At 39.2% G+C, this 18167-nt stretch overlaps 1 protein-coding gene across 1 annotated transcript in view; it reads right to left on the bottom strand.

Moving 5' to 3' along the window:
* Nucleotides 1–18167, bottom strand: part of LOC124153377 (ras-related protein Rab-38-like) — an 89737-nt gene that overhangs the window by 11596 nt on the left and 59974 nt on the right. Inside the window, exon 3 of the mRNA XM_046526491.1 lies at nucleotides 422–518. Coding sequence (XP_046382447.1) covers nucleotides 422–518 — 97 coding nt within the window. The remainder of the gene's footprint in view (nucleotides 1–421; nucleotides 519–18167) is intronic.

The raw sequence follows: 18167 nt of genomic DNA, 5'->3' as shown, positions 1-18167 counted from the left end.
GTAGTCTATCATGTGAAGGAATCTTTTTGGTGTATATTCTTGCAACAGTATGGGAAAAATGGTATTAACATCCGGGAGGGGATATCATATGGATACCGGATTTTGGGACTTATGGATATCTGTCGGATACGGTCGGATATCCGTGGCCCATCTGTAATGTCCGCCTTGGATATCCGTCGGACATCCATTGGATGTTCATGTCTTGTTTGCGATAAGCACACAACTTCGATCTGAAGTAAGCATGGACTCTTTTAAAACAGTGTACTATGGGATGTTTAAGTCAATAATATCTCATGATCTAATTTTCTGGGGGAATAGTTGCAAAAGCAGAGATACATATTCTAATTTTAAAAATAAGAACAATAATGCGTATACCGAATGTCAAATAGAAGGATCTCACTGCAAATTTCTCAACACTCACCATAGTTGAAGGTTAATTTTGGTGTAAGTATCCCACTGTAACTGCTTGATGGAAAAATCTGCTCCTATGGTAATTTTATAGTTCGATGAAAATTTTCCTAAAATCAAAGATAAAGAAACACTGTATTAAGAGTATGAAAATTATCAATTAAAAATTAAATACACAAAATTCTATTTTTAAAGGAAATTGTTCATATGATGATTACATATTTTTTATTGTAATGTACAATTCAACTTATGATTAAAACTACTGAAACTTTATCATGAAAGTAAATTGAAAGACTCTGCATCCAAGTGGCGATAAATTATCGCGCCATTCATCGTATTAATAACATTAATTTACTAATCTCTGTGTTTCATTGCTATTTACTCTATCGTACGTTATAATCCACTTCTATGACATTGATAGTTTTTGAAAACATACACATTCACTAGATTATATGGCAGAATTTGCAAGGAAAATTACATTCATTTGTATGCATATTATCATTTGTTGGTGGTGGAAATCACTTATCTTCGAAATGCAACCAAAGACAAAATTGAGACCATAAGCATAAAAAATGAAAATGCCAAACCATGGCTACCGAAGGCAACAGCAATGTAGTGCAATAGAAGTAAAGTGTCAGAAAATAACGTTTTGAAGGAAGTGCTCTCACAATAGATCGTCACTGCCAGGGGTATTATTAGGGTTTACGACAGTAAGGTTGTGGATGGGGATTTGCCCTGGGCAATTAACAAAAATTGAGTAATCTGCACCAATGAAAATAACATCTGTATTTTGTTTGCCTTTTCCCTCCTGATGCACCTTTATATACTCTTTAAGCAAAATTGCAGTCTCTACCTTCCCTATCCATAAAAAATCCCTTTAAAGGAGCCGAGCTCTTTTCAGGATGGCCCCTTCCCAAACGCAAATAGTTCTGATGCCTCAGACTCGTGACGTGACTCTGATTTATCGAGGATTCCATGTCCAAGTTATTCTTTTGAAAGGGGTTTCTTCCACGTCAGCTTGTGGAAGAAAACCCTGAAGAAATACAGAGATCAAACCATCGCCGCGGAAACCTACGTTCTAAACTTATTCTTTCGAAAGTTTGATTTTTGATTTATTTTCGTATTGATAAATACCCCTACCCAGCTACACCATCAGGTAAGACAATAGGGTGGTTTCCTATTATTATTTTATTGCCTAAATCGAAAGATTATTACTCCTGGAGTACGTATTTCACGCTTTTAGATTTTTACATGTCAATATCTATTTTTCGCGATTAAATGAAAAGTGGAAATTTTCAAGCGCGCGAAAACGCGGCGCGTAAGTATGAATGCCGGGAAATCTCTCCGTGTGACGTATTTCTGGTTCCCGCTGCCGCCCTGTGAGGTGACCTTGAGGCGAGGCTTAGCGCTGATACGACGCAAGCTGCTAGTGGGTAGCTGAGTACCCTGCTGGCTGGTAGCGCTTGGCTTAAATAAGGATTATTAATACCTTATCAAATGAAGAAAACTTTCCGACCTTAGCCAGTTTTAATAAGTGATTATTAAGACATGTATCCCTGAGCTCTGCGCCTCATGCATGCATTGGTAACCTCAGACGATGTATAACTCCTATCTTCTCGTGTAGAAACTAGGTCCCTGTGACGTCACGTGGAGTGGCATCGCATGGGCGCCAATCTGGCCCTTTTCAAATGAGGATAAAAATGGACCATTGCCATTCGTATAAACTGGGATTTCTAAAACCAAATAATTTGTATATTATGAATACACTAATGGTGGGTAACAAATCGCAATCAATGCCTTTCGTTTTCTTTGATGAAGGAAACTACCCTATTATTTTTGGTTCATTGAATCCAAATTTTTGCAGAGACGAGCTAAAGATTTTAAGTTAAGTATATCTGGACTAGCCACGGTGTTAACTTTATGGAGTCACCCACAATGCACAAATTGTGCGAAAAATCCACAGATAAAAAAAATCATTCGCTTAGACCGGGATTCGAACCCAGATACCCCGATTTCCGGTCGAGAGCCATAACCAGTTAAGCTACCGAGGTGTCAAAAAATTTTCAATATGGGAGAATGACACCTCAGTGGATTAAATGGCTAATGTACTCGACCGGAAATAGGTTCCAATCCCGGTCAAGGCGAATGATTTTTTTCCTCTGTGGATTTTTCACGCAATGAAGATTTTAAGCCTAAACTTCATCGTTTTCCTTAACAAAAACTTCGGGTTTTCTGCAGAAGTAGGAATTTCTATAAGCTACCAAGCTCAGAGAAATATGAATTATTCCTTCTCTCTGCCGAAACTACCGGTCAACTGAAGCCAAGTTAGTCCCCCGATGTAATTTCTTAGAATTGAATGGACGGCTGTGGGCCCGCAGCCTTGTTTTCCCTCATCTTCCAATTACAACAATCCATTTATGCTGATATCCCTGTTTCAGGAGGAGCCATTTTGCACGCACGCGAAAGTTTTGCTTAGTTTCTTAAGCGAACCCTCAACAGATGACCCCTTACATTAAATTGCCCGATACCTAGCCTTGCCTCCCAAACTTTTCGGCGTGCCTGGAGGGTATTCGGTACAATACCCCCAGGTACCCTAAGGGTCGCGTGCTATAATAGTAACTACTTAGTATAATGAATACAAACGATGAAGAAAAAATATACATCAGTTTAGAATAATTCCTCTTCTATTTGAATTTCTGGATTGCAGTCAGAATAGATTTCTCTGGAGTAAATACGAAAATTAGAGCACTTGGATAGATAGATAGATTTTGGATTTCATACAGATATTTACTTGATAAATGGCATACATTAATCTTCATTTTATGATAACAGGTAATATTTTGGGCAACTTAAGCTAACAATTAGAACCACAGCCTGGATTAGAATACATATTTTAAGTAGTTGGAACATGTAAAAGACCTCAGTTGTCTATCAACAATACTCTATAATTCAAGACTTTGATAAATCCACGGTAAAAAAATCACTATGCCACCTCGTGGTACCCGATAATAACCTATCCACTCCCCCGAAATGAGGAAAATGATGAAAAAATTAAGTACCGTATTGTGGAGTAATTGAACCATGCGCGACAGCATGGCCGCGGCACGCAGCCATTTACTTTCACATATACTGTAATTATTAATACCTATTTAAATGTAAAATATGATGGGATGCCCTTGTTTAAAATAAGTTAGGCTACCTCACACTGATCTTGTTTCCCACCTTTTAATATCGCTCCATCATGCATTGTTATTGCCGAGCAGGGCACGTACCCCTGAGGGGCTTACCCCGAAGGCGGATGGATCGCCCGAGGGTCGAATACTCCTCACCAGAGCAGAGCCACCGCCTCTTTTCACCGAGGTCATGCTCTGCATTGGGGCCAAAACAATTTTTAGAGTTGCCGATGGGAAGACTAAGAGAGTGGGTATCTATACAGAGTGGAGAAAAATTGTCTCACGAAATTGTAACCCAGCGTAGCTGATGCCAGTGGAATCAAAATTGCAAATGATGTTTAGGTTGAAAACGCACCATTTTCAATCCGCAGAAAATTTAAACTAAGCGCTCCGATTTGCCGCGAGTTTTCCTTGCTGCCGGATGCTCTGGTAAACTCATGACTTCGAATGCTTTGCGGAGATCGCGATGTATCCAGGGCATCTGGCAACAGCGAAAACTCGCGGCCAATAGGAGCGTTTGATTGAAAGCTCAGAGTAAGAATCAAAGTCTCTTTAGTTTAAAAATGATGCGTTTTTGTCCTTTACATTAGTGATTTTGGTTCCTATCGGAATCGGCTATCCAGGGTAAAAAATTCGTGACACAATTTTTCTCCACTAAGTATATACGCCACGAATACGAGGAATACGTGGGCCTCTGGTCGCCCTTTTAATAGGATAGTTTCCTTCATCAAAGAAAACGAAAGGCATTAATTGCGATTCGTCGCCCACCATTAGTGTATTCATAATATACAAATTATTTGGTTTTAGAAATCCCAGATTATACGAATGGCAATGGTCAATTTTAACCGCCTTTGAAAAAGGCCTGATTGGCGCCCATGCGATGCCACTCCACGTGACGTCACAGGGACCTAGTTTCTATTTGAGTAGATAGGAATTTTACATCGCCTGAGATTACCAATGCATGCATGAGGCACAGAGCTCAGGGAACTTATTAAAACTGCCTATGGTCGGAAAGTTTCCTTCGTTTGATAGGGTATTAATAATGCTTATTTAAGCCAAGCGCTTCCTGCTAGCAGGGTACTCTGCTACCTGCTAGCATCCTGCATCGTATCAGCGCTCAAAGCCTCGCCCCAAGATCACCTCATCCGGCGACAGCGGGAACCAGTAAGACGTCACACGGGGTTTTCCCAGCATTCATACTTAGCCGTCGCGTTTTCGCGCGCTTGAAATTTTTCACTTCTAATTTAATCGCGAAAAATAGATCGTCATTCGAAAATCTAAAAGCGTGAAATACGTACTCCAGGGGTAACATTCTTCGATTAAGGCAATAAAAAAATAATAGGAAACCACCCTATTTCGAACATCTGTATTTCCATCCTCGGTCCCCACTTCAATGCCATCCTCCACTTCGCGACCGACCATCACACCAAGGAATTGGTAGGTAGCTCATCAATCAAGGGCTTACGGCAACGAAGCTTCAGTCGTTATTCATAGAAGAATATAAAGTCATTCTTGTGACAACACAAATCGATAGGAAACCACATGGTGGTCAGCTTCACTGATGCTGATAAACAGTTTTGTTTCACGCCTGGATACACGGAGATAAGATAGCAACTGGAGACGTCATCAGGGACGACTCGAAAGGAGAAAGAAAACCTTTAAGAGATTAGACTGGCGCACAAAGAGAATGGCTCTTAAGAGTTGATCTCCAATCTTCCAGAAGAATAGTGAGCTGCTTTTAGTGTTGGAGTACTTTTCTCGGCCTCGACTGTTTTATATATAAAACTAATTTGTCTTTCGTAAGTAATAAAAGTGTTAAGTTATGGCTGGTCGTTTAAATATTTACTGAACAGAAAAAGTTTCCATACGCTTTTGCGAGAATAATAGATTGCATTTACTTCATGAACGCATGACAGCATCTTTTTTCAACGCGTTTCGTTAACGTACAGCGGTTTTGTTCGAGACCATTATCGTTTTCATTTTGCGGCTAATTTAAATGCATTTCAATCATTCCCATGGGAAAGAGAGATCATTCAGAATAATAAAATAAAAAAAAAATACCAGTTATCTTCGTGAATATTTTGTTCATGCGAAGGTAATAATTTCTAATTGTCATGCACGTTTAAGTTAAACACGTCAGTTTACGTACATCACCAAGTGCGGAGTACTCATAACATTTCCGAAGAACCCTAAAATAGATAATACAATAATACGGTTCAACCAAGAAGTATTTTTTTTCCTTATCAATTATATCAATTTCTCCAAACAGTTTCTCTGAATAATCTACGACATGCTATGCTTGTCTCGCTCCGTCAGCCATTTCAAAGGTAATTGAACTAATTTTTCGCTGGTAAAAAGGAAGTTCCAAAGAAAATACTGAAAGGTGAGTTGCGGAAATTCATCAGCGGAAAACCTATTTGTGTTGACGGACATTCCTTACCGGATCTCCCAAACAGAGGAAGGCTACATAAAGATTATCCGCGGGTATTTACTTGCATCATTGTAGGGATCTGCGGCATCAAATCCTTTGCAATATTCTACCAACAATGATAAATCAAATTGGAGTTGAAAACACTTCAACTTCGCCAACAAATTTTCATCAATTCCATTCTAAATCGATTACAATATAAATTTTCGGTTGTTAAAGGCACTATCTTCACCATAATACGCATGCCTCCTTGGGATGAACAAAGAGAGACTATTAATGAAAATGCCAGTTTTAATAGAGTTAACTGGCAAACAATACCATTTACATTTTTTAACCCTCATAAATCCATTTGAATTAAGACTCCTTCGAGAGAGTGTAAGCCGAAGAGCATCATAAAATAATCGGAAGGAGAGACAGCCGACTACGGATCGTTGAATAGCGCTCGCACACTCGCATGTGTTTGTCAGCTGCGTCCGCCTTCATATCGAGTTGCGTGAGGTGACAAGCGTGGGAGAGTTTGCACAAGCCTCGCTCCGCCACTGCACTCACTGCCTTCCTTCCACTGCAGCATCCAGGCATCGGTAGAATCCGTCCAACACTTCTCTAAACTTTCACCCACTTCACAGAAAAAAAGAAACGATCACTGCGCAGGAATATCCAGATGATTTAAATACCGACATACATTCGGACCTTTAAAGGTTTTCATTCATCTGGCCTGATCGCCAATAGCTACATAACTCTTTCCCCCACGTTCCCCCACCAATTATCTCATTCTATCACTTTGACGGGTCTCCCAACGTATATCTGCTCCTAACATTGCTTCCGAGGGTTACAGAATATTCAAGTGATGTGAATTTTCTCTTTTACGTACCTCTCCTTTTAACCAAACTAACTGCCATGATTTTGATCGCGACGCCATTCCCGTTGGATTCGTTTGAATTGTTTTAATTTTGATAAATTAACAATTTTCCTGAGTAGGGCTCATGATTTGAGTATATGAGATGCATTTGTATGGCGAAATTTCGAAATACCATTAAACTTCTGCCTCGAACGCACCAAACCCCACTCCTGTAGCACTTGGTACGACTGAGATAGACCCTAAAGTGTGATTTCGCAAATGCATATAGGCTGACACGCTAAAAACTTAATATGGCAGTTCACCTTCGGCACCGAAGATAGCGGGTCAACCCGCTGAAACGTCTGAAAACTTTTTTGTGAGTTTCCTTCTTTATGTGTTTCTGTGCTTTTCTAAGTGTTATTTTTGTCCGTTCTCCTCGATCGGCCCCATACATATATTATCGCTTAGTGCGCTTTCCTCAAGACTTTGTATATAAAAAAGCCAATACGTGGAGGAAAGCCCGAATTTTCCATTATGAATTTAATATGATAATTAAGCTTTGAATCAAACGTATTTAACACTAGCATGCTCAACCAATCCCTGCACCCTACTATGCCCCTAGTGCGTCCATTTGACCCAATATGACCATGGTTGCATATTTAACTCATAATACTTGATTCCTTCCCAGTTTATTTATTAATATTGTTTATAAAGCTTTTTCTGATAGTGAAGATGAATCCCATTGTATTACAGTTTATACAGAATGTCTCCACATCGATCTAGATAAACAATTGTGTGCCGTTCCATCTCACAGGACACTCTTCTCCACCTTCACGAGCATCAACTTTGATTTTGCTGATGGCATCTCGTGTCGCCCTCATGGCGGCGCGGCGTTCTTCCATCCCTCTTCCTTGTTCTCCTCTAGTCCTCACCCAGGCACGAATCATAATCACCGTGTTGCGTTCTCCTTCAGTTTTATCTTCCCTTCCTCGAGGTGTGTGGCGGAGGAGACACAAGCACATTGTAACGAGGGTGTAACTTGCGATGGAAAAAATGCTGGTCAAAATCGATTTTTAATCGACAAGAAAAGCCAGACTTTTCTATTAAAAATCGGAATTTGAACCAAAAGGTCAATTACTCGAAAAATTCTACCGTTGTTTCTTAAAAAATAGAGTTCGTACAATAAATCTTTATCATTCATTCCAAAAACACTCAAAATACACATTTGAGTGGAAGAAAAAAATCCAAAAATCTAATTAGAACGCATGATTGATTTATTAGTAGTAGCAATTTATAAACGCACGCTCATTTAAGTTCTGGGATCACCGCTTGGTACCATTCGCCTCCACTAAAAATATTTAAGAAAGATCGATTGATTGAGATACTTCCTTGATGATTGAGGGAATCCTTTCTAATTATGCCGGCTTATAGATAAAGTCTTTCAAATTGAATGGGATGGATGACGTTATCATAGGTTGTTGCTGAGATCAAACGAAATGGTCAAGTTCGAAGTTGAGAAATCGAATTTGGATCGAAAATCATGGCTAGATCTCGATTTCTTGGTGCTTTGGCTATTAAAGCTCGATTTTCGATTTTAATCGAAATCGATTTTTCCATCACTCTGTGTATCCTTGTGGGTTGCCCTAAAGTACTGATCCACCAGTATCCATGTCGGTTAGTTTTATAAATTCCTTTGCCATTGTTTCATGCACTGTGGTTCCTCATGAGATGGAATGAGATGGCTATTTCTATGAAAAGTTTAAAATGTTTTTTTTATAAGTATGAGCATTATTGTAAAATGCGAAATACAGGAACCGGGCCCGAATGATTCATCAAATTCTTTGGAATACTGTTTTTTTTTCTACAGTCAGGTACCGCAGGAAAAATAAGCTGTTATTGAAAGACTGGTTAACTGCATCTCTTAATTTCATTATAGATATATTTCATTTGACATAATAAATTTCCACTTAAGTATTTACTTTGATACCACTCATGTATGGCTAACACACCATGACCTTTTAATCAAAGATATTCCAGGAATTCCCAAAAAAATGTTCTCCATTTTCTTATTGATGGACTATCGAGCCACCCCTTGATTTTATTTAGAAGAGTCCCTTCTGCTCTTCATAGGTCTGCCTATAAACTGCCCTCATCAATTCATTCTCCGTACTACTTGCGATAAATGAACCCGAATCAAAAGACGAAAAAATTCCTAAAACTTGACTTTATTCTCAAGGCAAACCTTCACTCTTCATGTCAATTAATTTGCCTAATTGCCGCAGATTTTTCTCATATCGCAACAAAGAAATTTCACAATGGCATTGAGTGCAAGAGAAATAAAATACGAAGGATTCATCAAAGTTTTTAAAATGACATCCTTAAATAAATGAGAACTAATCAAGAATAGGATTTGATGTTTCTCACAGGGAACTATTACTCAATTGTAAGACAATTCGTCAATGTTTAAGGGTAGCAGAAACTTAAAACGGGAAAATATGATTGTATTACTATTTTAGAGGCAAAGAATTAAATCAAGTGAAAGGAGTTGATTCCCCAAGGTTGGATTTATTTCCTTCGGTATTTTTGGATCAAAATGACACACACATTGCCCACCAATGGTTTGAACTAGATGGCGTACGTACTGTTCTATTCATACCCGCGGCAGGAATGCTCGATAAAGAAAGAATGCAGCGGTAAGCACTTAAGAGATAAGCGTGTAAAGTGGTCAGTTCCATACGCATATGCGAATAACTGAATCAGCTTTTTATTCTTATCTTGCGCAGCAGTTGGCAGGAGGCTATATTCACTTTTTTGTTAAGTTTACACCTATAATTTCTTATCGAATTTCCCCCGCCGTGGTTAAGATATATGTGTTCGTAGCATGCAATTTTATATGTTGCCATCAATAACGTAAGTAACTGACTCAAGTTTTCATTAAATGAATAAGCCAGGGTGCGGAGAATCCCGGTAATTTTCATCTAACTTTGGTTTTATGTGGGATGCAATTTTAATTCTATCTTCTACATAAAGTATTTGATTAGGATAAATAATTAGTGTTAATTTAATATTTTTTTAAATTTTTTGGTGAAGTCAGGGCGTAAAGAGCCTGATAATCCTCATTACATTGATTTTTAGAACGTAAACGGCTGCGATATATCCTCACATAGCCAAGAGGGAGCCTGGGCTCCTCCGCCATCATCTTGACGGCATTCTCTTCCCCATCTTAAAATATCCGTCAATTTTGACATATTTCGCTTTTCAAGACTACACAGCCCAGGGTGGTAGAAAATGACATGGTAAATGAAAATAGCATTGCCATCAGCGAAAGAGCAGGAAGAAAAGGTTCTCCGGTGGAACTTCGATTCGAGAGTTAATTGCGGTGCTCTCATGGACGGGCGATACCAAAGAGGCGATTTGGGAAAACTTGGAAATAAAGGAAATGAGATGACAATTCATAGAATTTCGAGACGCATCAGCCAAACACGAATGGTACAAAACTTAATACTTAAGTGGAAATGATCCCCTTAATGGAATCCCAAGGAATGAAGTGGAAAAAAATTAAACAAGTATGTGTTTGAATGACAGATAATTCATGTTGCAGCGGAACCTGACGTAGAAAAGAATTAGTGAGCATCATAAATAATTTGTTGTGTTGTAAATCTGTAAGATGTCGTAACCAAGGACATACTTCTCAGGGTTGGCAGCACTGTTTTTTTTCTAATCACGTATGTTCTCGTGTGGCCTGGTGTGGCCGTTCAGTCTGTAACCCGGCTTGCTACGTAGCAGATGTTCTCGCGTTGTATTTCAATTTTCTTTTACGAGGCAATAAAAAGGGCCTTATGTACATTGAAAGTCGAGTAAATTATTTAAGGCTAAAATCCTAACATAATTCGATGAATTCCTGACGGAATATGACGGATTTTCGACGAATAATGACGGAATTTTGCCTCATTTTACTATAATGTCCGAACTGCGTGATATAAAATTTTAAAATCCACACAAAATATTAAGATGGAGAATCATTTCGCAAGCAAATATGTGTTTTGCTTCGTTCACTGAAATAAATTGCACATTTTAAATTGCTACGCACTCGAACTATGAGAAAAGCACAAAATACAAATGTAATGGTGAAAAATAAAATTGCCGGAAATGAAAACACATCAGTATCCATACCCTCTCAAATAATGCCATCGGCAACTTATGAGCGGTATCACGAGTGAGACCGTAGTATCCTTGCAATTGGGCAACACACAATTACAATGGATCAAGTCTGAACAAGTGAGCATACAATATTATGTAACCTTGTGATGATTTATTGGGATTTGGCATACGATTAGGCTCGATACATCTCTGATTGAGCGAAAGGTGAAACGAAACAAATCAGTTTATTTAGGAGACACGTGTGGCCAAATGTGCCAGGCGAACGTGTACATCACCAGCCACGTGTAGGCGGAGCAAGAAAAAGAAGAACTTTTAACGGAAGAAAAACAAAATGTATAAGACGTAGGTGGGTAGTGGAGGGTGGTTTTAGAATCGTCTGTGGCTTTTGAATGGGAGCAGTCAAAAGATGGGCTGAGGGGGTGAAGGGACATGTTGACGGAACCGCAGCCACCGCACACTTCGATGACGTGCGCAAAATCATGAGGGATGGTGCAGAGAGCCGGCCGGGATGATCTAGGGTGCCGATATTTCAAGACACAGGATTTGAGGACGCGGTCTTGAAACGGCGCTAATAAGAAATACGGTTGGTGCCTACCTGCCCGGGAATAATACAGGTTTAAACTTTTATACGTTAACTTCTTATACCGAATCAGATAATTATCGTTTAAAATGCATACTCACAAAAAGTATTATGATTAAAATAAAGAACACTTTAATTGATACGCGTTAATATTAATCAAAGGAATTTTTCAAGCCAATGAATCTGGCATAGAATCTATACTGGATAGATACATATTTAAAATAATTTCGATGCTGCAATATTCTGATGTGATGCTAAGAATAGGGTGGTTTCCTATTATTTTTTTATTGCCTAAATCGAAAGATTATTACTCCTCGAGTACGTATTTCACGCTTTTAGATTTTTAAATGACGATATCTATTTTTCGCGATTAAATGAAAAGTGAAAATTTCGAAGCGCGCGAAAACGCAACGGCTAAGTATGAATACTGGGAAAACTCCGTGTGACGTCTTTATGGTTCCCGCTGCCACAAGTGAGGTGAACTTGGAGCGAGGCTTTGAGCGCTGATACGACGCAGGATGCTAGCAGGAAGCGCTTGGCTTAAATAAGGATTATTGATACCTAATCAAAAGAAGAAAACTTTCCGAGCATAGGCAGTTTTAATAGGCGATTATTAAGACATGTTTCCCTGAGCTCTGTGCCTCATGCATTGATTGGTAATCTCAGACGATGTAAAACTCCTATCTACTCGTGTAGAAACTAGGTCCCTGTGACGTCACGTGGAGTGGCATCGCATGGGCGCCAATCTGGCCTTTTTCAAATGAGGATAAAATTGACCGTTGCCATTCGTCTAAACCGGTATTTCTAAAACCAAATAATTTGTATGTTATGAATACACTAATGGTGGGTTACGAATCACAATTTCGGCTCACTGACCATCAGTGAGCCGAAACGCGTTGTACGCATTAAAAACTCTTGTGGAAAAGTGCTACGATCTTTTATTTACTTAAATATGTCTAACATACACCAATTGAAGCCTGAATCTGTTGAACTTATTCTACTTTGTTCGATGCGGCATCTATTTGGGGGGAGCTGAAAGCCACCGACACTATGTAGAGGCAAATGATACGTACTAATAAATGATTGATTGATTGAATGGATTTTATTGAAGCTGAAAAAAACCAAATACAATTCACGTCCGAGTATGGGTGAACTGAGCCCCCAAGCGAGACCTCTCGGCCACACGTGTTTAAACTCGGTCAGGAACCACAACTTTTGGCCAAACCACACGAAAGGGTTAACTCATGGCTCAAATTTCACTGGTTTGTTGTCTGGAGAGCTGTTGATTTCCATGGAGACAAGTTTTTTTGCATTCGAATTTTTAGTCGTCAAAAATTGAATACCGCAGAATGGGACATCACGTGTTTAGAATGGGGATCTGTAAAGATCACGACGTGATACACATGTTTTCAAGGTGTGCCTAAAATCCATCACCACTCGAAATAGCCGAATCTTCACCACAAAAAGGATATCTCACTTTTTTTCAGTTTCCACTGAGGAGGAAGGTGAGGATATTGGATCGGCATCGAAAAACTAGAGGAAGCCCCATCTGAAGTTGCCTGGTGAGGTGGCAAACGTTGATAAGAACGCGGATGTTGTTCTGGGAGCCTCAAATTACCTTTTATCCGATAGTTTCATATTTCTGTTGGATATACGATCTCAATTACTTTTATTTTCCATATTAATGCGGTTTGTAATTATTTGTGTACGGGTTTTGATTATTTTTTGTTTTAGTAACGAATAAAGTGATTCGTTTTTGTTTTTTGGAGCACAACCGGAAACTATTTAAAATGGTGTGGTTTATTTTATCCCTCGCAACCGATATTTTGTAAGTTTTGGAGTGAATATCCAACAATTTCTCATCTTGTTTCTGTCGGTAAAGAAAGCTCTTGGCCAAAATCACAATTTACTCAAGGACCCACGTGCAAGGATGTGGTAAGCAGAAAATATTACGAGAATATTCTTCCGTCCTTACTCAACACATGAATTCAACGATTGCAACCACATGTCACGAAAAACTCACCGTAAGTATATGAGAAATTTTCAGGCTTAAACTCGTGGATTTCCAACACATAAATGGAGTCAAAGTTTCAGGAAATTTTGCTAAATGTAGTAAAAGATGTGTTTAAATCGGTCATGAGATTAAAAATTCGAGTTACTTATAGTTTATTTCTACATTACTATATTATTAATGCCCATAAAACTGTCCATGCGGGCCATTAAATCAAAATGCAGAAACCTCGTTGGAAGCGAGATTGCTCTGTGATGAGGACGCATCACTCTGCAGTCGTACTTCGTCTTGTTTCTTGACGCACTGCTTGTTCAAAGCCTACGCTGTCATCTTGAAATTTTAAAAAGAGACTAGAGATGGCCCCTGCTAATATTTACCTGCATCTTCAATGCTAGCATTTTCTCTGACGTAAAACGTTGTCACCCGATATGCAGATTAATATTGACATGGGTCCCCCCTGCATACCCTGAAAATTTCAAGCTGAATAGTGTTAAGTTATGAATGCACCATAGAATCTGACCAGTGGATTGGTATATGTAGGCCCTCTTCATTTTATAAGCACGCATTTTTGAGCAAATAATTAAATCCCGCCAATGGTATGAAAATATTATTATCATCGTCATCATCACTGGTCAGCAATCCTAAGATTGGTTTGACGCAGCTCTCCACTCAATTCTCCTATCCGCTAATCTTTTCACACCTACGTATTTCTTCTCTTACACATACCTCTTTACTTGTTCTATATATTTTGTTCGAGGTCTTCCTTTTCCGTTTCTACCATCCACTTGTCCCTCGACAATTGTCTCCATCAGCCAATTATGTCGCAAGATATAATAATATATTTGTATATTAAGTTTGTTCCGTTTTCTTATCAAGGTTTTCATTCTCTTCTCTCCTACTTTTCTTTGGACCTCCTCGTTACTAACTCGGTCGATCGATTTGATCCTCATCATTCTTCGGTAGCACCACATTTCGAAAGCCTCTATCCTTGATTTCTCTGCGACTGTCATTGTCCAAGCCTCACTACCCTAAGAAGCATACTCCAAATATAAGTTCTGATAAACGGTTCTCTTACTTCTATGTTTAAATTTCCCGCGGTAAGTAGAATTCAACTATTAAAATAATTAAAAAATGACGAACTGCCTTCGTATGCCGTTCCAACCATGCTACAAGGGTATTTGCTGAGGAGAATTGTTCACTGACGCAAGTACCAAAATTCGAGTTCTCTTAAGTTTTTTTGTTTAATTCAATAACATGGAGCCCACCTGCGTGCTCTGTACCCCGGTTGACCTTGCTGAGCTACCGTCTGGTACCTCATTGATTGTCATGGCCCAATCATGAGAACCATGGCCCAATCGTGATAACCATCGGCCAATAGGGTAGTTTCCTTCATCAAAGAAAACGAAAGGTATTAATTGCGATTTGTTACCCACCATTAGTTCACCCATACTCGGACGTGAATTGTATTTGGTTTTTTTCAGCTTCAATAAAATCCATTCAATCAATCAATCATTTATTAGTACGTATCATTTGCCTCTACATAGTGTCGGTGGCTTTCAGTTCCCCCCAAATAGATGCCGCATCGAACAAAGTAGAATAAGTTCAACAGATTCAGGCTTCAATTGGTGTATGTTAGACATATTTAAGTAAATAAAAGATCGTAGCACTTTTCCACAAGAATTTTTAATGCCATCAGTGAGCCGAAACGCGTTGTACGCATTAAAAACTCTTGTGGAAAAGTGCTACGATCTTTTATTTACTTAAATATGAATAAAGTAGAAGATAAAATCAAACAAATAAGAAAAATTTATACAAACAATACAAATACATACAATACAAATACACAATATAATTCATAATTGGGTAGTTTCCTTCATCAAAGAAAAGGAAAGGTATTGATTGCGATTCGTAACCCACCATTAGTGTATTCATAATATACAAATTATTTGGTTTTAGAAATACCGGTTTAGACGAATGGCAATGGTCAATTTTATCCTCATTTGAAAAAGGCCAGATTGGCGCCCATGCGATGCTAATCCACGATACGTCAGTGGGACCTAGTTTCTACACGAGTAGATACGAGTTTTACATCGTTTGAGATTACCAATGCATGCATGAGGCACAGAGCTCAGGGAAACATGTCTTAATAATCACCTATTAAAACTGCCTATGGTCAGAAAGTTTCTTTCGTTTGATAAGGTATTAATAATCCTTATTTTAGCCAAGCACTACCTGCTAGCAGGGCACTCTACTACCTGCTAGCAGCCTGCATCGTATCAGCGCTCAAAGTCTCGCCCCAAGGTCACCTCATACGGCGAAAGCGGGAACGCAGGGACCGGAATGACGTCACACGGGGTTTTCCCAGCATTCATACTTAGCCGTCGCGTTTTCGGACGCTTGAAAATTTTCACTTTTCATTTCATCGCGAAAAATTGCGCGATGTATTGGTTGTGGCTGCCACTTTTTGTCTCCCGTTTTGTGGGCAGGCTGTTTTTGGTCCGGTTTTGCACTTTTTTGCCCGCAACTTTACGCAATACCGAGCCATATTACTGGGACGAAATCTAAAATGTACGCGCAGAGATTCTGTCTCGAACGCATCAAACCCCACTCCTGTAGCACTTGGCTCGAGTGAGATAGACCCTAAAGCGTGACTGCGCAAAACGCAGACAGACTGACGCGCTACAAACTTAATGTACATGTATATTGAAAAGCCAATTCGTGGAGGAAAGCCCGAATTTTCCTTTATGAATTTAAGATAATAATTAAGCTTTGAATCAAACGTATTCGAAGAGCCCGGAAATAATGCACCTGGATGTACAAAGAACGGCAATATGATGCCCGGCAGAGTCCAAGTGAGCAAGTATACTTTGATCTCGGAACCATTTCTGAGGTTCCATGACGTTCAGATATCAATGACAGTCAACTCGGATAAAGCCAACGAGAATGAGCGGTTCGCTATTCCTGTGATTGAATAATTATCGAATCTCAGCCAAGTCGACACTTGAAAGCTTTGAAGGATCGTGTTGAAAAATATAGGCTGAGATATTTTTGATTCATGTAACAAGCCAAATTTAATTAATTGTGACCACCGCCAGTCCGCATTTTCTTCCATAAGAGGAAAAAATGCCGAAAAATTGATTAACCGCAAATGTATCTCAACGACAAAAACCTGTCTTAAATAATAGCCCTAGATCGCGAAGTCGTCGGTTTCATTGACATGCCTTCGAATCCGAGTCAGCAAGCACAAACTGCAATTCAATCGACGTGAGCCTTCACTCGGGAATGGCTTGAGGGTTTTCCTTTAAGAAATAAGTGAACATCAACATCTTGATGAATCCATTGTTGGAAGGACGTTGGAGGCCGGTGTCGAAGTTCGGAGCTGGACCCCTGACTAAATTTAAGAGACACGTGGTGACGTATTTTGTAAGATATATAGTCTTCCTTTCCGTAAATAATGTTTAAAATACTTAATATGCACTATTATTGAGTATTGACCCATGAACCTGCAATGAAATTTGGTGAAAAAATTCCGAAAAGTATAAACTCTAGGTTCAGCACAAGAGATCATTTGTTAAATTATCAATAATCATCCTTTACGTATCGCTTATATCTTTTCATCCATAAACTCATAAATTAATGCGCATTGAAGTGACCACTCTTCTCTTTCGTATTGCAGCGGGGAAAATACCTCTAAAAACGAACAGAAGCAGAGTTTGCGCGCTGAAATATTAGCTTTTCCGAACTAGATTTTGGAACTAGATAAGGAATGACGACCATTTCCCAGTGATATTTATGGTTGATCTCCGATGCTCCAAACATCCTTAAGAAACTAGATTCACCTACGAAACACGCAGTGAGGTCGTGAGAATTCATATTTTCAATGTGCTTGCTACAAATAAATGCTTTAAAAAGGCCAACTTATATTTAATTCCCTTTCATTTAAAATATTTTGGATTTTATCGAAGCCAGTGAATAGTTAAGGAAAAGTCCTGACATTTGTGAACATTTGTAGAAGTTCACTCTCAGGATACGTAGAGGAAGTAAAATATTGAGTTTCACGCGACATAATTTTTATACACTCTACCGGTTCCTCATCCTGAATATACTACTGTGCTGAAATATTAAATTAAATGATGTGGAAAGAGAAGCTCCTCGTATTACTGCTGACAATTTTTGTTTTCGCTATTCTCGATCTTTAGATGAGCTTACCAATGATTTTTCGGATGACTATAGCGGTAATCGTTGTACACAATGTTGAACGACTATACGCGACCAGATGATGCCGTTATTGCGATGCTATTCATTGCAATAAATAGCATTTCCTGTTGGCGGAAATGATTCCCGCAGTCCAGGCGGGTCCATTTCCAAAGGGATCGAAGGGACCATAGCGACGGGACATCCACGAGACCTCGCTCGCTCCAGAATTGCGGTTTCCGCGCCACGGATCAAGTTACCCTGTTCAAAGGGGGGGGGGGGAGAGCACTCCTCCAAAAGCACATATCCAACCGAGCTAACCTCATGCCTCCCGTGACGCGACGAACGGGAAGGTGTACGAGTTTATAACTGTC

Source organism: Ischnura elegans, chromosome 2 (genome assembly GCF_921293095.1).
Source record: "Ischnura elegans chromosome 2, ioIscEleg1.1, whole genome shotgun sequence".
Lineage (NCBI taxonomy): Eukaryota > Metazoa > Arthropoda > Insecta > Odonata > Coenagrionidae > Ischnura > Ischnura elegans.
Note: the sequence above shows the minus strand (reverse complement) of the source record. Positions and strands in the feature narration are given on the sequence as shown.